This window comes from Pseudoliparis swirei, chromosome 23, assembly GCF_029220125.1.
Source record: "Pseudoliparis swirei isolate HS2019 ecotype Mariana Trench chromosome 23, NWPU_hadal_v1, whole genome shotgun sequence".
Taxonomy (NCBI): domain Eukaryota; kingdom Metazoa; phylum Chordata; class Actinopteri; order Perciformes; family Liparidae; genus Pseudoliparis; species Pseudoliparis swirei.
Window position 1 is genome coordinate 6,200,688 of NC_079410.1, and position 27,502 is coordinate 6,228,189.

Here is a 27,502-nt window from a genome sequence, read left to right on the forward strand (position 1 = left end):
GCCTCGTTTTTTGCAGCATGGATTTGCAATAACATGCTCAATTACCTCCAAATCACATATCCGGTGGATTGATTTCAGACGTGGGCATTGTGGACCAATTACACTCGTAGTATAATTGATTTAAATAGTTCCGCGACGTCATAACAGAAGCTTCGGGGTTTGCTCCTCGCTGAAAGTAAACTCAAAGTAACAGGATGTTGATGAGCTCCCAGGTTTCCATTCGTGAATTGTCTGCAGCTCCATGTTGGATTGACCACTTGTTAAATCATTTCTATAAAGAGGCACCTCGACCCTACGAGCACATAATTAATGTCTCTGTGTCTATTTAAAGCATCGCTGCGCATGCCCTTCCCTTCATGTGTTATAATCTGCAAACGGAGTCGTGAGAAAATGCCCCCGAGGCGTCTCCGATGAGACGGCTTCGATGTGCCGTTCATCATCTGCTCAAGCAGATTTTTGCAATGGGCAAATATCGTAATGTAGTAAATATAGTAATTTAGCATAAGGGATGTAAAAGAACCAATGTTTTCTTTCTGCTATCTTTAGGCCCACACGAGTCCTCCATTAACCAATCGCACATTATAATGCTTATAATACTGACATATATAATGACATAATAATTCATACGTGGAAAAGGAAATAGCCTTTTGGCTGCTGACTCTTGTCCCGCTGATGTGTTTCTATGTGTCAGGTGTGTAGTGTAATATATGTGTCATTTTAATGTTTTCTTTTCCCTATATAAATCAAACCTTTATCAGAGTAAAATTAATTAAAATATACGCCACTGTTTATCTCTCTTTAAACCACTGTTATTAAGAAACAGGATGTAAGGATGTTATAATGAATTGACACATTGTGATGAATAAGAAATATATATGCATATGCAAATATGAATGTTAATGTTCCTGTTCGGGGTTGACACTTTATGCAAAGCCTGCGATCGCGTAGTGATCTCCCGAGCAGCTCGTTAACATATTTAGATGCTATGAAAGTGTGACATTAGAGCTCTGGATGAGCTCATTAGAACAAAGTGCGTCTGATTGACAGCTCGACCTGCTCCCTCCGTCGCTCCGGGATTTTTTCTCGGCGACATCCCTCAGCAACAGTCAAGTGATGCGTTCAGGTGCACATCGTAAAATGCGACTGCCTTTGGGGCGGACGTAACGGTGTTCCGAGAAGCCTCGACGGGGTGGAAGAGATAATAGTCTCCATGCTATTTGGATGAAATAACGAATGAATTCAATACCTTTTAAACTTTCTTTACAATAAAGTATTAAGATTGAAAAAAAGTAAGCTGAGATTTCTCTCTACTTATCTGGCCCAGATGGGCTAATTCTATTTTTTTGAGTTGATAGACTACACCAATATGTGCAGTATAAATGCAGTTCCATTCGTAAAACGAAAGAAACATATATATAATTCTATTTTTTGGATAAATGCAGTTTATATATATATATATATATATTTCTTTGTACTGCAAATATTGGTGTACTCTATCAAATACAAAAAATTGAATTATATATATATATATGTTTACAGGACTGTCTCAGAAAATTAGAATATTGTGATAAAGTACTTTATTTTCTGTAATGCAATTAAAAAAACAAAAATGTCATGCATTCTGGACATTGATTATCAACTGAAATATTGCAAGCCTTTTCTTTTAATAATATTGCTGATTATGATACATTTAAGAAAACTCTAAACTATATCTAAAAAATTTTAATATATCCTCAGACCAAGTAAAAAAAAGTTTTTTAACTACTAAAGTGTTGTCAAAGGGCTCAGACCCCTTTGCAGTGTTGTTTCGAGTTATATGTTTAAAGTTTTTGTTTTTATACTAGTGTACTTTTTTCATGATATCTCTATATTTAGAGAGAGGATATTTATTTTTTCTAAGCTTAAATAGCTCCATAAATAAATCAGCAATAATCAGCAATATTTTTCATGATTTTTAATGATCAATTAATGCATGACATTTTTTTTTAATTGCATTACAGACTATATCCTTCCCTTCATGACAGAACATCAGTAGGCCTACAACTGTTTTATGTTCAGTAATATTATCATAGACATGAAGAAAAACTCGACTCTGTACACTAAAGCCACGCTGGTTGCATAACCCTAATTAATAATAAGCTCCAGTTACATTTTAAAACTCAGCTTCAACGATCCGTTATGCGGAAATCCTTCTGAACTGAGAGTTTTGACTCAACACGTGTTTGCACTCATATTTCCGACAGTCCTCGAGGGCAGTGAAGTATCGCTGCACTTCCGATGGCCATATTTGGTGTGAGCATCGGCGGCGGCGGAGCTCAGCAAGCAAATTGGAAAACAGTGAAATGAGCTTCAGTTGTGTTCGCCTCTTGCAATTAAAACACCCCAAACCGCTTGTTGCTCTCCGAAGTTGCGTCGCCGCGCAGCCGGGAAGGAAAACCTGCGTCCCGCCGCCGCAGCAACACAGCGGGGAGTCTCAGCAACTCTGACACACGCAGCTGCAAAAAAAAAAAAACACAAGAAAAACATTTCACGCTGGAAAACTGTCAGGAGACACAGGTGAGCTGGATTTTTTTTAAATATTTGTTTTTCTTATCATTTAACTGCATGGATTGAGGATATTGAAAAGAAAAGAAAAAACATGCATCAGCTTGCCTGCTGCCACTCTGGAGGAGGAGGAGGAAGAGGAGGAGGAGGCTGCTTCACGGGCACCTGTTGATCTGAATTCACTGATGAAAAATCATTTGAAAAGGAGCTTTATTGACTTTTTTTTAATTCAAAGTTCTGTTGGTACCTAGTTGTGTGATCAGCACATGCATGAGCTGAACAGCTGTTTGGACTTTACATTTTTTCGGGACATTTTTTTTGTTGAAAGATGTGCATTTAAAGCTATGTGGCCAAAAGTTGACCGTGAAGATTCTTAAACCCAATGTGGGGAGGCCTCAGGTGGTCTCGGGGGGGGTTCAGGTTCAGGTTCAGGCAGACCCGGGTTCTGTATGTCGGTCCAATGACATCCACCTGACAGGTGGGGTCCGCCCTGGTTGAATATGTATTTCTAAACGCTCTCCTGATATGTAATCTATGAGCCTGCTCATTATATTCCCCAAAAACATGAAACTACACGCGCGCGCGCACACAGGTGCATCGGAGGCGCATCGCATCAGAGAAGGATGAAGCGTGAAGTTGGCATTAACAACGTGTTATTATTTCCCTCTGAAACATGAGCAGGTGTTTTTATTGGAAGATGTGCTTCACAATGGACTCCAGACTGTCTAATAATAATACTAATACTAATAATACTACTACTACTACTAATAATATTAATATTAATAAGTGTTATGAAATGAATGACAGGTCTTTAGGTCTAAATGTGGCTTCAACCTCATTAGCGGACACATAATGCTCGCTGTGTGTTTCATACGTAAATCAATTTAGCCCTTCAGGAGATGCTCCTCTCTCTCTCTCTCTCTCTCGCTCTCTCTCTCTCTCTCTCTCTCTCTCTCTCTCTCTCTCTCACACACACACACACGGCTGCTCAACTAGAATAATCTTGTCCCCGAGCGACGGCGGCCTAAAGTCTCTCATTCGTCTTTTGCTTTTTAATATTGATCTTCCAGTCGATTTTAAAAGGGGGATGAAAAGCATTCAATGAAATTGTTAAGCAAAAACAGATAATAGAGGAGGAGCTTTGGTTGGTGTGTGCAGGTTCTTCCCTCTTTCTTAACAAGCTGCAGGATGAAGGTTTTAACTCCACTTCCGACTAATCATTACGAGTCCATGAATAAAAAAAATGTCCTTTTAATGCCATCGATCAGTAAAAAACAGCTTCCCTCCAGATATCATAAAAATATGATTATGGTAATGCAACGTGTGTGTGTGTGTGTGTGTGTGTGTGTGTGTGTGTGTGTGTGTGTGTGTGTGTGTGTGTGTGTGTGTGTGTGTGTGTGTGTGTGTGTGTGTGTGTGTGTGTGTGTGTGTGTGTGTGTTCCGCCTGAGGAGAGGCGTCATTGCTTCTGCTCCGAGGCTCAATGGCTGCTATTTCTGACAGCGTTGTTCCGGCTGCACAAAGGCTGTATTAATATGTGCTATATATAATAAACCGGGGGGGGGGGGGCAGTTCAATTGTTTAAGTTCTACACTTTGTGCGTGTTGCCGTGTGGTAACCAAAAGCTCACGAGCATCAACTCCTGCATGGGAGGGGGGGGGGGGGGATTCTCTCTGACAATCAATTCCTGAGCCAAAGTGCCCGTCACGTGCCTTGACAACGCAGACGCTGGGGGGGCTTTTGGGAATAGAGGGCCGGATGCATCGTGTTTCTTTGGGCTCATAGTGTGTGTGTGTGTGTGTATGGATCACAGTGTCTTTTTCAAAATGCAAATCCACGTGGAAAAAAAAGCTCCCAGATTAGCAGCCGGCATCCTGACGTGTGATATTGGGCGATATATCAAATGAACTGAATTGAATCCCCTCCCGAGGGCCGACCTCTCACGATGATAACGTTGATGGCCGCGTGAGGAGGCCGTCTCCTCATCGGCACCGCGCGGCATAATGGACTTCCAGGGTCGTGTATTTGTACGTGCAAACCGCCCCCTCGGGCTCACGGGCTAAAATGAAGTTCAAAATGGCCTCGTCTCGTTTTTCATTCAATTACGCCGACTGTCGGTGTAAAAGGAGGACGGGTAATATTTCCCTTTTTCCTCCTTCATTCTGTGGCCTTAGGAGGGAAGTAATTCATTAAGTGCATGCTAATTACGCTGAGAGATGCATCACTGATTGGTTGGGTGGATGTTATGGTGTTGGGGGCAGAAGGCCGCCGCCGCCGCCGCGCCTCATCGGCTGACGTGACGAGTTCCAGGAAAAGGTCCTTTTGTCTCCGGCGTTAACGTTTAAGGAGTCACAGAGGAGCCGGTGCAGAAGCAAATGTTTAATTGCGGGTTCTAATTTCAATCCAAACGTAACAGACTTAGTTTTCTCTGTGTTCTTCTTTTTTTTAAGATAACTACCGGGCGGCCATATTGATCGACACAAAAACGTGGAGAAACAGTCGCAAGGTATTTTCCGCCAGATTTCTCCAATTTTGCTCTTGTCCGTCAAAATGGAGACAAATCTGCAGGACATGGAAGATTTTGGTAACGCTAATATTTTTTCTTTCTGCACGATTGCCTCCCATTGTCCATTTATTTAATTAGTTTTACGAGCGTTGTCCAAGAAAATGACAAATGTGTTTTATATTTCGCAAGAAGACGTTTTGAAAATGATCAAAATTAGCATTTTTTTTCTTCTCACGCTACCGATAAACCATTAATCGTCGTAATAATCAACAGAATAATAAATTTTACAAATAGTTGTTGGCAGCAGTCGTGCAAAACGATGGAGACGTCACATGGGAAAGGAAATTTAAGATGTGCGAAGTCCCGAGTCTACCTAACTCTAATATTCCGTATGTGACTGACACTGCTGGGCCGTGTGGCCTGTTGTGACGGCCGCGCTGCGTTGAGGGCAAAACACGATAACACCAAGGGGCTTTTTCTTTTCTCCATCCCTCAGAATCCCATTTACCTGTATTTACCAGCTTTCTTCTGCTGTTACCATAGAGACGCCCCCCCCCCCCCCCTTCCTCCGATCAGCAAGGCGCCTTTGGCTGCCGGACTCATCGGCTCTCGCAGGAGAGAGAGAGAGGGAGAGAGAGAGACGCCGCCGGGCTTTAAGCGAGTGTTTCCCCGGCACGACTTTTGGCACCGATGTACCGGGAGAGGCAGTTACTCGGGGAGAGGAAGTTACTCGGGGAGAGGCAGTTACTCGGGGAGAGGCAGTTACTCGGCTCCGACGTGCGTTTCCTTGGCAGCCGGCGGCACGTCGACCCGTTTTGTCACCGTGGGGCTGACGGCTGAGACGAGAGCGGAACCCAGTGGGGAGAAAGCCACTCCCGTAATTGAAATGAGTTCACCTGGGAGCCGTCGGTGCTTTACCAGTCGGCGATGTGATGCCGGAGAATTTTTTTCTTTTTGTTCCCTTTTTACGAGAGAGAGAAGAAAAAAAACAGGCCTCGGGCGTCTCGGATTTTGTTGTTGTTAAATGTCGTGGAGAGAGTGTTTCACTCTCAGGCGGAGGAGGTCGTATCGATCCACAATAAACTGCCGCAGTCCAACCAGTGGCGGCTGGTGACATTTCTTTGGGGGTGGGGCGCAGTTGGGCGACGCGGTTTAAATAGCACTCAAGAATGAGAAGAAAAGAGGTTTTGAGTAGAATATTGTAAAAAACAAAGCTTTATTTCAAGAACACAGCGTGCTCAACACTGTCCAATAACAACTATCAACACACTGTAACTTTGGGCATGAGAGGTTCAGAGCAGCTTTAAGAAACATTGGGTTGGGTTTCAGAGGTTTGCAAAATAAAAGAGTTTCACCCTCACATGAAAGAGGTTCAGAGCAGATGTTACAGATGTGGAACGGGCATGGAAGAAGTCGGCTCAGATGGTGGATTTTCCCAGCACTTATTTATTCTGCAGAAGACAACAGAACACACACATTTGCCTTCTGATCTGTCTCTGCACTTCCACTTCCCTCAGCGATATAAAACCATTGTCCATGGAAGACAGGACCACATTAAATCTAAATAATAACAATTCTCATCAAAAACCATGACATGTAACATACAAGGGGAAACAGAGACCCCTAATGGACAAAATAAATAACTACATGAGCTAGAGTCATTTCAGCAGAAACAGCGAAAATTCTAACTTTGAACAAAAGGGAAACACATACCTGCAGAAGACAACAGAACACACACATTTGCCTTCTGATCTGTCTCTGCACTTCCACTTCCTATACACGCAAAACAACACAATTTACACAAGGAAAATATACGTCGGGGCGACCGAATGTAGCTAAACAAACGGTGCCAAAGTGGCTCAATGAAACCGCCACCAAACGTATTTGTTGACGGTCTAAATGACACGACAGCTGGACGCCGGGATCGTATTAGCGACCATTACTGTATGTAACATAAACGGTTAATTTTTATTTAAGAATATAGCCAAAATAGTGCGACATCGTTTTTCACTCAACTCACCCTCAGCAATATAAAACCATTGTGAGGGAAAGACGGGACTCAGGAGCAGGAAGTGCAACAGATGGAAAGCAATTTCCGCAGGAAACAGATTTTTAAAAATAACGCTAAATAAAAATAGCTCATTAAAATAAAATTCACAAACACTCAACAATATCGTTGAACAACAAACAAAAATAAAATACAATACATTGAAAACAAGAAATGACAGAGTGCATTTCTAACTGTTTGACAGAGTAGACCCCACTACATCTAAATAAATAAAAAGTAGCCCTCCTCTCTTTAAAGTTGGCAAACTTCTCCATAACTCTCTGGTTAAAGTCAATCATGTCTGTAACCAGCCTGTTTCCATTATTCTTGAGGGAATGTGTCTGTTTTTCAGATCTTCTTCGTTGTGTTTCGATGTCAGTTCGGTCTCCTTCTGCTGTTCTGCTCTGCAAACAGGGTTAGCTTCATGCTGTTAACTCATTAGCTCCATGCTCTTAGCTAGATAACTGCGGCAAGATTCGTGCTTTACACTTGTCTGAAGCTCTTTAGATCCCTCCCCCCGTTGTAGTCCAGAGAGTTTCAGTCCCAGGACTTTGGAACAACAGACAGGGGAAACTAAACAGCATTACTCACTGAGCACCAGCTAACAGCTCCGTTAGCAACCTGCTCCCGTAGCTCCGTGGAGCTCTCTGGCTGAGGGAACGATACCGGTCTCTGATTGGCCGAATAGTCCAGTCACGTGAAATAAGAAACGATGTCATTGGCCAGAGCGCACATGTTTGCGCCCCAAGATTCACGTTTCATCCGCCAATGAGAAGCCGTCCTTGCCAAAACGACCGTGTAATGTTTGCTCGCTGCCGCGCACACACATGTTGGGCCGGCGCCCCGAAAATGGGGCGGGGCTTCTCTCCGTGAGGATGAGTGGCGATATATTATTTATGTCTCATGTAATTTAAGTGGTTGTTGACAGGCTGACAGTCTCCCACACACATTTAGCGCGTCAACACGGTATATTTGCTATTTAAATGATTTGGTATATAATGTTTTTTGACCGCCACTGGGTCCAACCGCCACTCCGACCTGATTGACGTGTGTGGTTCCTTGACGTCTCCTTTTAGGTTTACGTTGAAGCTCGTTGGACATTCGATGGGAAAACATCTTCGATTTGTGCTGAGCAACGTCAACACGAGTTTATTTCACGAGCACTTTACTCAGTCCCTGCTGCTTCCACTTCAAAAGAAGGACCACGCAGTATTACAGTACTCTCTCACACACGGGTAATGGTACTAATATAACAACAAGGGAAAGGTTAAGTTGATGCACTCAATAGAATAGAGAGAAGCACCTTTGCTGAAGAAGTTGCCCAGTAAGTTGCCCGATAAATTGCCCGATAAGTTGCCGATCCGAACGTTTTAACTCGCCGTTGCTGTCGTCGTCTTCCTGGATGTTTATTGTCTTTTGTCTCTGGACAGCATGAAACGGGGTTAGATATTAGCGGACACGTTTAAAACTGGACCTCGATCCGTTTTTCTTTCGTAGGTTGCTCGAGGCAACTTGTTTTTTTCTTTCTCCATGGGGCAACCTCTTCCTTCTTCTGCCTGAAGCGTTGCCCACCGCCAACGTGTGACGGAAACAAGGCAACCTCATCTATTTAATCCAAATCAGTCTGGACCCGAATGTTTTTTATATATTAGCGGAAGGTTTCAACAACTCTGAGATTCAGTCGGACTCGAACACCCGGCGGCTTCTCTCGAGACGCTGACCGTCACAAAAACGAGCAACGACAGTGAATTCCAACAGTTTGCCTCCTGGAAACGGAAAATTGATGATATCTGAGAGCGAGAGAGAGAGAGAGGCAGAGGGGCCACTTCAGTCTCGCCCCGAGTGGGTAGCAGGTGTCGGCCCGGTGGATCGATAGCGTACCGCACCGTGACGCGACTCGTACCGCCGCCTGGCAAATATGTAACAATTTCTGGAATCCATTTGGTGCAAGCTCTGCTATCCCCACCCCATACAACATTACCATTTAAAAAAAAAAAAAAAAAGTGTTCTCTCCTTCCAGTTTGTTCATAACCGCGAGTGTCGTGTCTTTTTCCGGTTGGAAAATCTGAGAACGATCTCCCGGCAACCGTTGTTCATCGTTGCTTTTTTATTCCCCCCTGCTGTCAACTATTGGAAAGAGAGTCCGACTGTCTTCGGAAATTATTTTCCCGTCGATCAAAGCCCCTCTTTTTGTGTCGTCATCCCTCTTTTTTGCTTTTCTCGTCGTTGGCGCGGTGAACGTCGGAGGCTCTCGCAAACATCCATGTTCGGTCGGTCGAGCCGGAGCTCGGGTCACGGTCAACGTCCAGGTCGCTGGACGAGAGGGGGAGGAACGTGATTGGATGCCGCGAAGAAAGGACTCTATTGATTTGACGGTGGTCTTTACGCTCTTTCGCGGTTGCTAGGCAGACGGGAGCACCCTCGAGTGTTTGGCTGTAGGAACTACGGACATGTAGGCAATTAATAAACCATGCAATCATTTAAACTTCATGCTTTTTGTTGTTGTTGAATTTAATATATATTGAGAAGAAAAGCAGACCGCCCTGTGAACGGTCCCGTGGCTTCAAGTGCGATGTTACGCGTGACAAATATGGCGGCTAATAAACGGATTCTGGTCCCGTGCGGGTTCAGGGACCGACTTCCATATTGAACCTCAGGTATTTCTAGACGCTCGACCTTCTTTTGAGATTAAAAGGATTAACTCCTAATAAAACGGAGATATAATGCAAAATCACTAAGGTCAGTGTCTGACCTTTGAGCGACAAAGGGGCATTACTCTTAAAAATAGTATTCACGCTAATTCTGTGGCCCTTAAGTCATTCAAACAGAATACATATTCACATACACTTTTTAAAATGATTAAATCATGTTGGCTTCCCGTGCCTCCAGACTCAGCTCTGGTCAGAGTTAACACACCGAGCCGATATGAAAGCCTTTGAAACTTTACACTTTGCTTACTTTACCTTCTTCCTTCTTCTTCACTCGGCGGGTGAAAATGCAGACGTGGTAATTTTCAGAAAAAACAAATTCCCTTCAGGCCACAGTTTTATTTTCTCCTTCTTTAGCTCCTCTCCTGCGGGGAGCACTGACGGTGCACAATATTATTATCTGAGGTCATATAATTCGGTTATACTTTAAAAACCGCCATGAAGCCAATAGGGTCGTTGGCTTTATGGCTCTGGGAACGAGCCTCTCGGTTTCAGCGAACGGTTTCACGCCAATCTGTCTGAGGTCACAGATTGGCTCATTTATCTGAATTCATATTTCACAGTCACAAAGTAGCTCTCCCCACCACATGCTTGGAAAACACTCCTGCTTCTGTTGAATGGTAACACAGTGAAAAGCTGCCATATAATATCCATATATATATATACAATTAATATGATGAAGGAAATGATGTTTATTAAATGTAAATTCCCTCCAAACTAGCTTTCTGTAATTCTGGTTAATGCTATTACGAAACAATAATTTGTTTTTGAACACATCCATTCATTAAAAAAATTTAACAATTCTACGCTACAGGTTGATTACTGAAAACTACATTTAGAAAAAAATTGATATTATAGAAAATTGAAAAGGAGGCGGTTCCTTCTGGATAAATTGTTGCTCAACATGATGCAACAGTTGGTTGATAACTTCATTGAATGAGATGAGAAGATCATATTTACTGGTGTTTGTTCACTATGAAGCTAACTTAGCGTAGCATAAAGAATGTCAACAGATGGCATCAAAGGTTAATACACCTCTAATTATAGATTTAAATACTTTTCCGGCATCCAAAGGTTAATTTAAACCTCTCTTCATTCTGAGAGGACTTTTCTATGAAGCTCTTGTTATTGACCCTCAGGGAACATCTAAATATTCTCTTTTTTCACATCATCTGCAACATATTCTGGGTCTAGTTTATAAAACCTCTGTGTGGTCGCCCTGCAGATGCCACAGGTCTATGATTAAGACTTTCAAAGGAATGATTTATTAAACATAGCTCTCACTGAGCCATTAAATTGAGGTAATATACCCGTATCTAATGGCTGTTATGGAGCTCTTGTGGCTCTCAGCTCTGCGAGGCTTCGTGATTTGCATATTTTGCGACACAATTTGATCCCCAAAAAATAAAAGGTTGATTGAGTTTGAACCCGCCAGCCCAAAAGATGGGAGATGAATTACACCATTTATACGACAGAAATGGAGCCCATAATAATGTTCCAAGAGCAAAGAGGTGACGCAGCCGAACGGCAGAAATCAAAAGCGTTTAGACACGGCTCCTCTCGGAAAGGAGGCGCGTTACTCAAACTGTGCTGATGACGGGGTTGCACCTCCTCTGCGTCTTCTCCGGCAGGGAGAGATAATGACGTCGCTGCTGGACCTGAAGAGCAGCGTGCTGCGGCAGGTGCAGAGGAGCCAATCGCTGAGGAGCCAGAGGGAGGCGCCGCCCACGCCCGGCAGCCCCCTCCCCCACTGTCCGGACCCCTTACCTCGCAGGTGAGTCGCTCGTGTACACACACACACACACACACACACACACACTATTGCAAGTTACAAATTGTGTCCGGTGATTGTGTCGTTCGTTTTTTTTTTTTTTCTCTAGGTATGTGAGATTTTGTGGAGTCTTGGTGCTGTATTTTAATATTTTTTTATATTTGTGTCACTGATTGAACATTTTGAGATGTACGTACGGAAAATGTCTGCGGGCCCGCCGAGCGGTTCCGATGGCGCTGCACGAACTCACGATGCCAAAAAAAAAAAAGTGAAGTCGTGATGCGCCGTTTGGCTTTTTGTGATGAAAACAGATTGAGCTGCCGGAGTTCGAGGAGCCCGGCTGTTCATTCGACCCCCTTCTTTGCCTGATTGTCGCCGCTTAGGACGAGTAATGGCTTCAAATGAAGAGACTTTATCGAGGGAGATGAAATTGCATTCGGCGTCGCTCGGAAAGATGACGGCACACGCTTTAGAAATAAGTTGTTTTGTTCTTACGGCACGAGTCATTATTTCTATGTTTGAATGCGCTCGCCGTTCATACACAAGCTGCCTCTCGGTCCCAGAGACGCATCGACCAGCGAATGCTGCTTCAGGGCCCGCGTCCATGTTCTGATGGACCCGCCATATACAGTAGGTGTGTGTCTGTAAACTGTATGTACATTTATGTTTACAATTTGTGTCATTACATGTGTTTTTGTGTGAACGTTGAACATAAAAAAGAACGAGACATTTTAAAGTCACACATTCAAAGCCAATAAGAGAGGTGATCATAATATAATACTATAATAATATTAATAAATAGAAGCCACTGTTGAAAGGCCAACTGAGATGTTTCTGATGTGAATAGCCATTAAAAACTAATTATATATATTAATTATCCACGTCAATAGGATGGCATATTGAAGTTCAGTTGAAACGGTTACCGGTAGTCAATAGTTGTTTTTACATATAATTCATAGAAAATACATCATCACACCTTTTTTTGTTATTTGTAAAAGAAGCTGCTCACTGTTTGACTACGACCCGTTCATTAATGTTGTTTATTTGCTCTTATATCAATATTGTTTGCATGTACTGTATGTGTGTATTTATACATGTACGTGGACATGTAATGTGTATCCGTGTTTGTTTATGTATGTATTCTTCTTCTCGTCTGTTTCTCTGCTGATGTCAAGTGTAACGTCTTCATGTCGTGTGTTATCCTCCTGAGACCAGCCCATTCATTCGTGTCCTCTGGTGGACATTTAGCTTTTGCATCTCTTCTTTGACTCATTTGAGTTCTCCCGTCACGTCCTGCTGTCCTCTGAGAGGACACCGGGGCTTTCCAGTGATACCACATGTGTAGAGGTGGGATGAAGACAACCTCCTCTTCCTCTTGACACAAGATCAGCCAGCACGTTTTAGGGAAAGTGAAAAAGTTAAGTCAAATATTGCTTAATTATTGCCTTTTTTACGATGGTATTGATATCATTTATTGTTTATTAACATATCAGGAATGATATATTTAGTTCTGAAAGCATTTCAGTTTTTTACAATATATCTGATCTGGACACAAGGCGACAATACGTTCAGTTTTGTTACTTTATCTTCTAAATTTGGAAATAGTCCTGTGGTCCACTACAGTGGACAAGCTGTACAATTTAAAATCAAAATGTTTGAATTGTAAGATGTTTATTTAACTCCAAATAGGTAGGAAATCACAACAAAATAAGAAGTCGGAAGACGCTATTTCCCCTCAGTTCCCAGTAGGATGTGATTAGACGGGATCTTGACGGGAATAAACGGGAACAAACGGGACCTTGTTGTGTTTTCCGCCTGGTTGAGATCCGGTCTGATCTCAAGTTGTGTTCCTTAGATCCTTGTGGAAGGTTTTTTGTTTCAATGCCTCTAGCATCAAATAAAGTGGAACAGGTAAAAAACCTTTCATGTGTTTTTTTGTTGTTCCGTCTTGTTTTGAAGCCAAAAGTAATTGTGTGAGTGAACCTGTGGTTTCCATAGCAACCCAAATGCAGGCTGCTGCTGTGAACTTCTACCCGTACTGACGACCAAATCTATTTTTAACATGCGAGATAACCTCGGATGCTTCTCTGCACACTGATCCGTTTTAGGCATTCTAAAGACTTATTAGCTGAACGGATTTGTTATCCAACGCACGTTCTCAGCTTGAGACTTTATTGATTTGGCATTTTAGAATAGGAATAGTCTTCCGGATGCAATGTGGCGTCAAATCTGCTTCGGTGGGAGTCTGGTCATTAAAGAGAGATTTGAACGGTCGGGATCTCGCATCTTTCTCCTCTTCCCCGCCAGCTCCCTGCACACAGAAACATGAAGGTGCCATCTGGAACCGAAAATAGTTCTCCGGGGTGATGCCATCGATAGAAGAACCATTTTTGGTTCTACAAAGAACCTTTCAAACCAGGGTTCTTTAAAGAACCATTTCCATAAACAGTTCTTCAAATAACCTAAAGGTGTCTCAAAGAACCTTCAAAGCATCTTTTTTTTATGGCACCATTTCTGGTTCCACAAAGAACCTTTCAAACCAGGGTTCTTAAAGAACCATTTCCATAAACAGCTCTTCAAATAACCTATAAAGGTGTCTCAAAGAACCTTCAAAGCATGTTTTTTTAAGGCACCATTTCTGGTTCCACAAAGAACCTTTCAAACCAGGGTTCTTAAAAGAACCATTTGCTTAAAGAATTCTTCAAATAACCTATAAATGTATCTCAAAGAACCTTCAACACATGGTTCTTTAAGGCATCATTTTTTATTCCACAAAGAACCTTTCAAACCAGGGTTCTTTAAAAACCATTTCCTTAAAGAGTTTATTAAATAACCTATTAAGGTTTCTCAAAGAACCTTCAAAACATGGTTCTTTAAGGCACCATTGCTGGTTCCACAAACAACCTTTCATACCAGGATTATTTAAAGAGCAATTTGCTTAAAGAATTCTTCAAAGAACCTATAAAGGTATCTCAAATAAAAAAATGGTTCTTCAGAGTGATGTCATTGAAGAACCTTTTTTGGTTCTACAAAGAACCTTTCAAACCAAGGTTCTTTAAAGAACCATTTCCTGAAATAGTTCTTCAAATTACCTATAAAGGTGTCTCAAAGAACACATGGTTCTTTAAGGAACCATTTCTGGTTTCACAAAGAACCTTTCACACCAGGATTATTTAAAGAACTACTTCCTTAAAGAGTTCTTCAAAGAACCGATAATGGTGCCTCAATTTAAAAAATAAAGCTTCTTCAGTAGGTGATGGCTCTTCGTAGATCCACAAAGCCTTTGAAAGAACCATTTAACCCTTGTGTTGCCTTCGGGTCAATATGACCCGATTCAATGTTTAACCCTCCTGTTACCTTTATATTTACTAACATATTTTACCCTTGAGGTCAATATGATCCCAGCTATTAAAATCTCCAGAAAATTATTAGAATTAATATTGTTTTCCAAGTTTAAGTGTGAGGTACTTTATGTTTGTTTGTTGACTCCCGAAAGAACACCGACATTAAACATTGAATCGGGTCAAATTGACCCGAAGGCGACAGGAGGGTTAAATATTGAATCGGGTCAAAATGACCCGAAGGCAACACAAGGGTTAAGAACCATGATTGTTCGGTGTGTGGTTCTCCATCCTTCCCACTGAGTGTCAGCCGACCCCGAGCGCCGCGTCATTAGAGGCTGTTGACCTTTTGTCCTCCGCTCAGTCTTCTGCCGGCCTGCCCGTACTCTCACTTTTTAATCGAGGGTTTGCAGATGAGGCCGGGTGGACTCGGCCTCAGCGGTCGACCCGGCGGTCGCCAGTCGGCCGTCGCGGAGCTGAGCTCTCATTGGACGGTTTTAATTCAGTGGAGCAAATCACGCTTTTTGTCAGCCGGTTGTCAAGTCTTGAGAAAAATGCACACGACACCGTCAGAGACGAGCCTGACTGTGTCATGACCCCACTGGGAGTCATATTGAGATTCATATCTCGGTTTTGTTTTTGTCGGCGTATAATATTCCACCGTTTTTTTCCCTCCCATCTCTCTCAACGGTGGTGAACTTCACACTCCACTGTGTTTTTTGAAGTGTGAGCTCGCTGCAGTGTTTCCCTCCGTGGATTTAACTCCTCGGTGACTTTTATTTTAATGAATGAGAATGAACTCAATGGATTTTAGAATGACATTAAAGTCTTAATGCGCATGCAATTACAGACACGCTATACTTATATAGTTATTTCGATCGGGGATGTCAAACTAATTTAAATTCATGAGCCACATGCGGCGGCTCAATTTGATCTCAAGTGGCCCCGACCTGGAGGCCCATTGCATGATAACGTATGAACACTGTGACCTTCACACGCTCCTCTTTCTCTTTGTCTGAGGAAGACCATCGCATTCTGAAAACATTCACAATAAATGAAACGTGTATTTAAAAAGCTGCAACCAAAAAAACGGTCTCCTTTAAATTGGCCAATAATTAAAACAGGAAGTGGTCCATTTTTCTTGAAAAACTTTGCATTTTGTCCTTTTTTCGACATATATTTTTAAGATAAGATAATCCTTTATTAGTCTATATATTGTCTCTCCGCTTGACAGCGTTGTGTCGTGTAGCCTGTATGTGAGCATCGAGGGCAGGGGTGTCAAACTCATTTTCACCGTTGGCCACATCAGCATCATGGCTGCCTCTTAAAGGGCCGGTGTAACTGAAAAACTGTATAAAATACTCCCGAACATATTACATGTTAAATAACTATTTGCATTTCATTATTGTTTATTTAAGTGTAGAAATATTGCACGTAAGAAAATGTCTCTAATATTATAACATACATCCATTTAATTTGAAACCTTCAAAATAAAAGCACAGGATATTTCTTTTGAAATTTCTTTAAGAAAAGGTGATCACATGTCTTTTCAAGCCTCCAGGGGCCACATACAATGACGTGGCAGGCCTGTGATTTAGGGTCTGTAATAGCATACCCAGTGTAGGGCCGCTCTGGACGAACTGGACTAATAGTTCCTCTGTTCCTCACAGAATGTGTCATGATCCGGAGTTTTTGTGTCTTGTTTTGTGTCTTATTTTGAAGTCCCTGTCATCTATTTTTGGGAATTTTCTGTCCTGTTCCTGATTGTTTCCACCTGTGTGATTGCTAGCCCCGCCCTCATTGTGTCCACGTGTGTCTCGTTCCCCGGTGTCCAATCAGCTGCACCTTCCCTGTGTATTTAAACCCTGTTTGTCTCATTCCCCAGTGTGGGTTCGTACTGTTTAATTTGTGTGTGTTTGGCCTGTTTCGAGCAAAAGATTAAATCTCCTGTGGACTGTTTTTTGGCATTTGGGTCCTCTCTCTTTCTCTCTGACTACGACATGCTGACAGAATGCGTGTTGAAACGTCTACGTAGTCACTGTGATGTCACCCGTTGGTTTGCCGACTCCTGTTTTCAGTTCTGAAATTTGCACACACAAAAAAAGAGGAAGTGCGTCAGGATTACATCCGTGAATTTTCCACCAACGTTGGATTCTTCTTTCTAAACATCTCAGATTGTGTCATTTGAACAATTAAACCTCGACGAGTTAAAACTATCTAATTACGTCCCCATGTGATTTTCCTTTCCCGTTGATCATCTTGCCTCATATTTATCTCGTGACCCAGTTGTGGAGCGTCAGTGAGCCTTTGCAGCAGAGGAATGGTGTAAGTGTGGACTTCAACCATTGTGTTCATTGGAGGGATATTCAACCGGGCGGCCTACTCTTCTTTTTTTTTCCTGGAGGCGGAGCTGTGCGACGACGGATCATATATGAACCCAGACACGGGGCGCTTGATGTTCCGACTTTTGTGGTATTTCCACAGCAAGTATAACGCAGAAATAGTTGTTAATGTCCCATGGTCGATAGCGGAAAAGAAAACTGTTTGACAGGAATGTGACCGGGCTATGTGCTGGTAACTAGGGGTAACGAGCGAATTAACCACAAAGTGTTGAGCGAGTAAAATCAGGTAAAAAAGCGTTGCGAATATTCAATTCCAACCGCTGAAATCTTTCTTTGGTAATGCAGAAGGACATGAGGTTGCTGGGCTCTCGCATAATCAAACAGCGGACACGATAGCCAGGTCAACTTCTTCTGACATTTAATAAGTGGGACCCCAAGATGGCGCGATTGAGATGCTGACGTCACGTGAATACGCCCTATAATCAAATGTGTAATTGGAGTCAAACCGTGTGAGGCTGATATTATGCACTGACAACCGCGACTGAATCCCATGAGAGAATCATAATGCATACGTCACATTGTCTTTCACGGCCCGAACAACGGTGGTGGCTGCGCTATATTAATTACTATACGTGTAAATCACCACCATCTTCTATTGAAGTTTGAAGTGAAGGATCTCTGTCACCTTAACAGCCCCCCCACACACACACCCCACACCCTCAATTAGTCCCGTTTATTCTCGTATAGATGGAAGAAGTTCAGGGACCCTATTTAAAAAATTTGAAAAAGTTACGTCTTCCTTCTGATTTACTTCCCAGGCAAGAAATTGGAATAGATTCTGAAAATGAATTGGAATAAAATGACTAAAGAAAAATGGGATCTGTTTCCTAGCAACATAGAGAGAGAGAGAGAGAGAGAGAGACCTTGTGTTGTATCTAATCAGGGTCGACTGGATCTACGCAATCTGGGTAATATTTAATATTACGCCCCAAAGCTTGAAAAAACAAATATCCTGAAGGTGATTGACAGATGGGACAGATTTATGGATAAGAGGACGCACTAGACATTTGAAGAAGGACGTGAAGAGAATCGAGAGTCTCATCGCATCACAATCAAATTGTGTTTTATTTGAGCTGCACGTGCAAATGAAAACTGTGAGCTCCAAAAACACAACAAAGCAGAACAGGCTTCGTGTGGCGGAGACTCGCTTTCTGTCTTCAAGCTTTAAAACGATAACAAAATCAACGAACGCTCCAGTGAGGCTGACGGCGAAAGGCCCGCCTTTGTCTCGATTGTAGCTTCTTTGCTAACGGAGGAAAGGTTAAATGTGAAAACAATCCGAACGACGTCGACTTCACGCTCTGCAAAGTTCTGACGGGCGGCGCGGAAACTTTTCTGACATTTTATGGACCAAACGATTAATCCAGCAGTCAAGAAAATAATTGTCGGATTAGAGGTTAATTAAAAGACCCTCGGTAGCCGCATCCCCGCTGCGGCGTGGGTTTTGTTTTCATTGATTTATAGTCCAGGATTTGATGGATCCACCTTGTTTATCTGGGTTTAAAGCCACTGGAAACCCTCAGCGTGACACGCCATTAGCTCCCATCAATACCTCGGGGGCTTCGCCATCCGCTCCCCCACCGAGCCCAGAGTCAGTGGCTGCTGGGACCAGCCCGCTGTGGCGCGATGGCGCCTCTGTGGACGGCTCCTCCGTGTGATGGGGTTGGGAGGAGAGAGAGAGAGAGAGAGAGAGAGAGAGAGAGGAGCTGTGGGGGTGAGGAGTTACAGGCAGGAGGGGGGGGGGGGTGTCCCCAAGGTGTTGAGCCAGCTACTCCCTCTCTGAATGTACATGTTATCACCATGACAACTGGGGCCAGCGGGGAGTCCGGGGGATTCACTCTCACACCTGGAGGAAACGTATGGGGGGGGGGGGGGGGGGTATTTGCATTTTTGCATTTTTGCACACGGCCCCGCTCATCATCCTACAGCAGCGCAGAGTAAACACGGTTCACGCAGAGGGCAGACATGTCGGATGGCGGGCAGCTCGCGGTCCGGCCTCGTTTTCTGTTTTTCCGTGTGCACACACACACACACACACACGAGATAAGAAGGTGTGTGTGTGTGTGTGTGTGTGGCGGCTCGGTGGGAGGAAGCGGATCATCCTTATTGACAGACGCTTCTGGGAAGTGTCTGTCAACAGGAAGCGCTGTCATGCCACCGATGTCTCTGAAAACCCGGAGATATTACAAAGAGTATCTCTCTGTTAATATGTGTCGTCGCCTTGTTTCTTGTTTTGATTTTTCCCTTCATAAATTAACATATTCTCGCCAAGTATTTCATCTAGATTTTTTGTTGTTTTTTGGTTTCAATCTGTTTTTTCCTCTTTCTTGGCAGGATTTCCGAGGAGAGCGTGGAGTTTTTCGAACGTGTGAACGCCGTCCTTCAGAAGCAGGAGAACCTGCTGCGGGCTGCCCAGGCTGAGGTAACCCCCCCCCCCCCAAACCCCAAACCCCCACACCCCATACCCAACTTCCACTTTTCCGTCTGTCGCGCCCTCGGAAAACGCGCCCCCGGGGCCTCGGGTGCCGCGTGCCGACAGAAGGGCCCGGGGGTTGAGCAGGGTGCTCTGAAGGCCGGACGCTCAGCTGTGACCAGCTGCTGTCGATCGGCTGCGTTCGGCTCCCCCGGCTGCCGATGTGCCCATCTTTGCTCGAGAGGCAATCGATGTCTCCGTTTCCAAATGGCAAAAGACGAGAGAGGAGAAGGAAGAAAAACGGAGTCATCGTCAACGCGTTAGATTAATTCACACTACATATCATAATTGGTTAGCAATAACATAACTTGTGTTTTTTTTCTTCCATCTGTTCTTCCTTCTGTTGGACGTCTACATTTGGAAATTGGCTTTTAATGCAGTAGTGGAAGAAAAGATCCGTTATATATTTCAGGAACATGTTGCTCCTCTGTATTTATTTAACAGCTATAGTTACAGTTACTCGTCAGATTTATATTTTACATACATATTTGATATTAAGTTTAGACTCTTTGTCACGTTTCAGAAGCCGATGAGTTGATATCAGTCGAATCACAGAAAGATTTCCCCTCTAAACCTTCAAATAAGTATGAGAGGCTCAATGTGGTTACAAGATAAAAATGATATTTCAGAAGACGCAAATATAAAGGTTTAAAAAAAAATCTTTAAAATGAGTACACCCTATGAATGATCTCACGACCACCTTAAATGACGACCCGCTGCACGATCAGCTGTTGCGTGTTGGCTGACCTCTGACTCCTCAGGGTGAAAAGGGGGCGTGCACCTTGCCGCCGCCCCAGGAGCACGTGGACCAGGCCTTCATCCCCGAAAGACACCGGAGGACCGAGGTGCGTCTCCTCCGTCTCTCCGGCAGCAGAACGACTCCCTGCTGTGACGTCTGTCGGTTCATGTTTCTGACGTGGAGTTTGTTGCTGCAGCTGGAGCTGCTGTACGAGGAGGCCGTGTACACCGTGGTCAACCGGGTGGGCGTTCCCTCCCCGGAGCACGTGAGGAGCGACGAGGACCTGTTCGCTTACCTGCTCAAGGTATCGACTTCCCTCTATCACTCCCTCCCTCCCTTCATCACTACCTCTCTCTCCTCTATCCCTCCCTCCCTCCCTCTCCCCCCTCCCTCTCCTCCCTCCCTCCCTCCCTCCCTCTAAAGAGCAGCATCTGTTACCTCCCTGTGAGTCCCTCGGTGTTGTTTGCGGTGAGAACCTGAGCAGATGCTCTTGGCTCTGATTCATCATCAAAGTCCAGTCTCACTGTGTTCTGACGTACATCTGTGATGTGGAGATGAAACCACGCTCAGGGTGATTGTGGCGGATCCATGAGTGTAGTGGGTGTTATTATTTTCATATTTTCTCACGCTGTGTTTTATTCCTCGCTGTCCGTGCTGTTCTATACATGGCGGGTGTTGCAGTGGAATGTTTTGAATCGTAACAAATCACTGAGTGTTTCTTGAAAGTCTGTTATTCAGCTTTATGTTGCATGTAAAAGCTGTTTTTCTTCCCCCCCCCCCCCCCCAAGGCGTTTGATATGGGCGAAGAGGAGCATGACATCATTCTCCAAAAAGTTCAAGAATCCAAGGTGAGATTCACGAGTCGCTGTCCATTCAATCCTGTTTGCTGTTGCGCATAAAGCTGACTCAGTTTTCTTATTCAATAAGGTACGAGAGGCAGAACTGTATCGTCAATAATGTCTGCTTCAAGGGTGTTATGAGGCCCGACGAGCAGTTCACACCTTCTCTGGTTCTGTTCTTCAGGTCTACAGTATTTGGTTGATACCTTCTCTGGTTCTGGTCTTTAGGTCTACAGTATTTGGTTGATACCTTCTCTGGTTCTGGTCTTTAGGTCTACAGTATTTCGTTGATACCTTCTCTGGTTCTGGTCTACAGGTCTACAGTATTTCATTGATACCTTCTCTGGTTCTGGTCTTCAGGTCTACAGTATTTGGTTGATACCTTCTCTGGTTCTGGTCTTTAGTATTTGGTTGATACCTTCTCTGGTTCTGGTCTTTAGGTCTACAGTATTTGGTTGATACCTTCTCTGGTTCTGGTCTTTAGTATTTGGTTGATACCTTCTCTGGTTCTGGTCTTTAGGTCTACAGTATTTCGTTGATACCTTCTCTGGTTCTGGTCTTCAGGTCTACAGTATTTCATTGATACCTTCTCTGGTTCTGGTCTTTAGGTCTACAGTATTTCGTTGATACCTTCTCTGGTTCTGGTCTACAGGTCTACAGTATTTCATTGATACCTTCTCTGGTTCTGGTCTTCAGGTCTACAGTATTTCGTTGATACCTTCTCTGGTTCTGGTCTTCTGGTCTACTGGTTTCTCTTCACCAGTTGGTGAAGCAGTTCATTGCCCACTTCTTTTGGCTGACAGTGTTTTTTTTGTTGCGCAACATTTCATACTCTCACTTTCTTTCTTCTCTCTTGTAGCATGACGTCCACCTGAAGTTTCCTCTTGGCTAATCACTCATCTAAAGTTATTCCCCCAAAATATCAAAGTTCACAGGAAACATGTTTGGTAACTGTCAAGGTTGAACTAACAACTAACGGTGAAGAAAAATCTATCGTTATTGTTATTTTGAGTTTGCACTGATATAGAACGCTCAGATAAATGTAAACAGCTGTCGGACATTATGGCTGAATAAAGTACACCTCGTGATTCACACTTAACCAATCAGAATGCTCGATTTCATCTACCCATATTATAATAGATGTTAAGGGAAAAATGCCAAAAATAAAATATTATTATAATGTTATATATATACACAACAGTTTAATGACTTGCAATTTCAAAAAAGTTCTACTTCCTGTTGAAATATGACAATGCTGTTACATTCTTTGTCTAATTTTGCAATATACAAAAATTAACTGGAAAACCAACAACAGCATATTTCTTAAAACATGCAACCCCTTTGGTACACGGTCCTTTAAGGCCATTGGCCATCTGAAGTGAATACAACTCCTCAGTGGCCTGGAGGCGTCCCTGAATCCCCACAGGTGGCGCTTTAGTGCATTTCCTGGTATTTCCTCATGCTCATAGTTTGCACGGCGCATTAGTAATGAAGTGGAAACATTGGAGAGAAACAGTTGGAGCACCGAGGCCTCCGGAGAGTCGTGAGCTGTGTAACACCTGAAAGCCCCACTCTGGATTAGTGTGTGTCTTTTACTTGGCACTCTGTTGAGACCCCATGATTGACTGCTGCTGTGACCAGAGTGGATTACTTTGACATTTATTTATATATATATATATATATATATATATATTTGTTTATATATATATTATTATTATGTATTATTTATATATATATGTTATATATATAAATAATAAATAATAATTATATATTTAAATAATAATAATAATAATATATATATATACACTACCGTTCAAAAGTTTGGGGTCACTTAGAAATGTCTTTATTTTTCAAAGAAAAGCACTGTTTTTTCAATAAAGATAACATTAATCAAAAATACACACTATACATTGTTAATGTGGTAAATGACTATTCTAGGTGGAAACGTCTGGTTTCTAATGAAATATCTCCATAGGTGTATAGAGGCCCATTTCCATCAACTATCACTCCAGTGTTCTAATGGTACATTGTGTTTGCTAATCGCCTTAGAAGACTAATATCTGATTAGAAAACCCTTGTGCAATTATGTTAGCACAGCTGAAAACAGTTATGCTGGTGATATAAGCTATACAACTGGCCTTCCTTTGAGCTTGAAGTTTGAAGAACAAAATTAATACTTCAAATATGAATCATTATTTCTAACCTTGTCAATGTCTTGACTATATTTTCTATTCAATTTTCAATTCATTTGATAAATAAAAGTGAGTTTTCATGGAAGACACGAAATTGTCTGGATGACCCCAAACATTTGAACGGTAGTGTATATATATATAAATAATAAATAATAAATATATATAGGTTGTAATTCTTGAACATTGGGACCCACAAAGCAGATCGATAAGATACCCAGTGAACCATTTTCTTCACATTCTTCTCTTCGATGATGTTTATTTAAATGGGGATACAGGATAGTCGATTTGAAGAACACACATCTTTTCCGACTATCTGGATTAAAACACAGATTTGCACTACAGTGGCACTGGGATGGCATTTATTGTGGTGCTTTTGTGGTTCGACTGAGTTGAGGAAGTGTTGCTTCCTGTGTTCTTGTTATTCTTGGTTTATACTCGAGGTTGAAATGCACTTATTGGAAGTCGCTTTGGATAAAAGCGTCTGCTAAATGACATGTAATGTAATGTAATGTAAAGAAGAAGAAAAAAAGAATTTATTATAAATTACTCGGTGCATGACATTGATTTGTTGCATTTAGAGTCAATTTCTTTTCTTTTTTCACAGCGAGCCACTTTTTCCTTGAGGGCTTCCGTCATGAAAGCCAAGAATCTGATGGCCAAGGATGCAAACGGTGAGACGCTCCAACTCTCGTATTTTATATCTAATGTCATACACACAAACCTTTTTTTCCTCCGTCGTCCCGGAACCGTTGCGAACAATAGTTAATTGTTGTAAAGCTCCTTCAAAAGATTGTATTTATTCAAGCACGCTATAAAAAATATTACGAGAGTATTTGAACACATCATAATGACGCTATAATTCACCTTTCCAAAATCACATGTTCCTACTGCATAGAGATGAAAGACATCATATGTAACTTTGGACCGTTTGCTGGTCCGGAGAATTCTTTCAACGCGGTAATTGTTGCACGGTTAATTTTATATGAAAAAAACAACAACAACTTTATTTAACCAGGTGAATCCCATTGAGATAAAAAAAATCTCTTTTTCGAGGGTGACCTGGACAAGACAGGCAGCGACATAAGAAACAAGTAGTTACAAACAAAAAACACAGAGCAGGACAAGTTCAGTTCAGGTTCATGAAAACTAACGCAGATAAAAATGGAGGTCATATTGAGGTCTGACCACACATAATGTGTATGAATAAGGTTGAGTAGATGCTTATGAATAAGGTTAAGTAGTTGCTTATGAATAAGGTTGAGTAGTTGCTTATGAATAAGGTTGAGTAGATGCTTATGAATAAGGTTGAGTAGTTGCTTATGAATAAGGTTGAGTAGATGCTTATGAATAAGGTTGAGTAGATGCTTATGAATAAGGTTGAGTAGATGCTTATGAATAAGGTTGAGTAGATGCTTATGAATAAGGTTGAGTATATGCTAATGAATAAGGTTGAGTAGATGCTTATGAATAAGGTTGAGTAGATGCTTATGAATAAGGTTGAGTAGTTGCTTATGAATAAGGTTGGGTAGATGCTTATGAATAAGGTTGAGTAGTTGCTTATGAATAAGGTTGAGTATATGCTTATGAATAAGGTTGAGTAGATGCTTATGAATAAGGTTGAGTAGTTGCTTATGAATAAGGTTGAGTAGATGCTTATGAATAAGGTTGAGTAGTTGCAAATGAATAAGGTTGAGTAGATGCTTATGAATAAGGTTGAGTAGATGCTTATGAATAAGGTTGAGTAGTTGCTTATGAATAAGGTTGAGTAGATGCTTATGAATAAGGTTGAGTAGTTGCTTATGAATAAGGTTGAGTAGATGCTTATGAATAAGGTTGAGTAGATGCTTATGAATAAGGTTGAGTAGATGCTTATGAATAAGGTTGAGTAGATGCTTATGAATAAGGTTGAGTAGTTGCTTATGAATAAGGTTGAGTAGATGCTTATGAATAAGGTTGAGTAGATGCTTATGAATAAGGTTGAGTAGTTGCTTATGAATAAGGTTGAGTAGATGCTTATGAATAAGGTTGAGTAGATGCTTATGAATAAGGTTGAGTAGATGCTTATGAATAAGGTTGAGTAGATGCTTATGAATAAGGTTGAGTAGATGCTTATGAATAAGGTTGAGTAGATACTTATGAATAAGGTTGTGTAGATGCTTATGAATAAGGTTGAGTAGTTGCTTATGAATAAGGTTGAGTAGATACTTATGAATAAGGTTGTGTAGATGCTTATGAATAAGGTTGAGTAGATGCTTATGAATAAGGTTGAGTAGTTGCTTATGAATAAGGTTGAGTAGATGCTTATGAATAAGGTTGAGTAGTTGCTTATGAATAAGGTTGAGTAGATGCTTATGAATAAGGTTGAGTAGATGCTTATGAATAAGGTTGAGTAGATGCTTATGAATAAGGTTGAGTAGATGCTTATGAATAAGGTTGAGTATATGCTAATGAATAAGGTTGAGTAGATGCTTATGAATAAGGTTGGGGAGATGCTTATGAATAAGGTTGAGTAGTTGCTTATGAATAAGGTTGAGTATATGCTTATGAATAAGGTTGAGTAGATGCTTATGAATAAGGTTGAGTAGATGCTTATGAATAAGGTTGAGTAGTTGCTTATGAATAAGGTTGAGTAGATAATTATGAATAAGGTTGAGTAGTTGCAAATGAATAAGGTTGAGTAGATGCTTATGAATAAGGTTGAGTAGATGCTTATGAATAAGGTTGAGTAGTTGCTTATGAATAAGTTTGAGTAGATGCTTATGAATAAGGTTGAGTAGTTGCTTATGAATAAGGTTGAGTAGATGCTTATGAATAAGGTTGAGTAGATGCTTATGAATAAGGTTGAGTAGATGCTTATGAATAAGGTTGAGTAGATGCTTATGAATAAGGTTGAGTAGATGCTAATGAATAAGGTTGAGTAGATGCTTATGAATAAGGTTGAGTAGTTGCTTATGAATAAGGTTGAGTAGACGCTTATGAATATGGTTGAGTAGATGCTTATGAATAAGGTTGAGTAGATGCTTATGAATAAGGTTGAGTAGTTGCTTATGAATAAGGTTGAGTAGATGCTTATGAATAAGGTTGAGTAGTTGCTTATGAATAAGGTTAAGTAGATGCTTATGAATAAGGTTGAGTATATGCTAATGAATAAGGTTGAGTAGATGCTTATGAATAAGGTTGAGTATATGCTAATGAATAAGGTTGAGTAGATGCTTATGAATAAGGTTGAGTAGATGCTTATGAATAAGGTTGAGTAGTTGCTAATGAATAAGGTTGAGTAGATGCTTATGAATAAGGTTGAGTAGTTGCTTATGAATAAGGTTGAGTAGTTGCTTATGAATAAGGTTGAGTAGATACTTATGAATAAGGTTGTGTAGATGCTTATGAATAAGGTTGAGTAGATGCTTATGAATAAGGTTGAGTAGATGCTTATGAATAAGGTTGAGTAGTTGCTTATGAATAAGGTTGAGTAGATGCTTATGAATAAGGTTGAGTAGTTGCTTATGAATAAGGTTGAGTAGACGCTTATGAATATGGTTGAGTAGATGCTTATGAATAAGGTTGAGTAGATGCTTATGAATAAGGTTGAGTAGTTGCTTATGAATAAGGTTGAGTAGATGCTTATGAATAAGGTTGAGTAGTTGCTTATGAATAAGGTTAAGTAGATGCTTATGAATAAGGTTGTGTAGATGCTTATGAATAAGGTTGAGTAGATGCTTATGAATAAGGTTGAGTATATGCTAATGAATAAGGTTGAGTAGATGCTTATGAATAAGGTTGAGTATATGCTAATGAATAAGGTTGAGTAGATGCTTATGAATAAGGTTGAGTAGATGCTTATGAATAAGGTTGAGTAGATGCTTATGAATAAGGTTGAGTGTATGCTAATGAATAAGGTTGAGTAGATGCTTATGAATAAGGTTGAGTAGTTGCTTATGAATA

General features: G+C 41.7%; 1 protein-coding gene across 1 annotated transcript in view; it reads left to right on the forward strand.

Annotated features, from left to right (window-relative positions):
• Nucleotides 1-2,524: 2,524 nt before the first annotated feature.
• Nucleotides 2,525-27,502, forward strand: part of baiap3 (BAI1 associated protein 3) — a 51,307-nt gene continuing 26,329 nt past the window's right edge. The window contains exons 1-7 of the mRNA XM_056407742.1: nucleotides 2,525-2,556; nucleotides 11,435-11,577; nucleotides 19,652-19,739; nucleotides 20,552-20,635; nucleotides 20,726-20,833; nucleotides 21,318-21,377; nucleotides 24,165-24,231. Of these exons, the coding sequence (XP_056263717.1) occupies nucleotides 11,444-11,577; nucleotides 19,652-19,739; nucleotides 20,552-20,635; nucleotides 20,726-20,833; nucleotides 21,318-21,377; nucleotides 24,165-24,231 (541 nt within the window). The 5' untranslated portion in view covers nucleotides 2,525-2,556; nucleotides 11,435-11,443. The remainder of the gene's footprint in view (nucleotides 2,557-11,434; nucleotides 11,578-19,651; nucleotides 19,740-20,551; nucleotides 20,636-20,725; nucleotides 20,834-21,317; nucleotides 21,378-24,164; nucleotides 24,232-27,502) is intronic.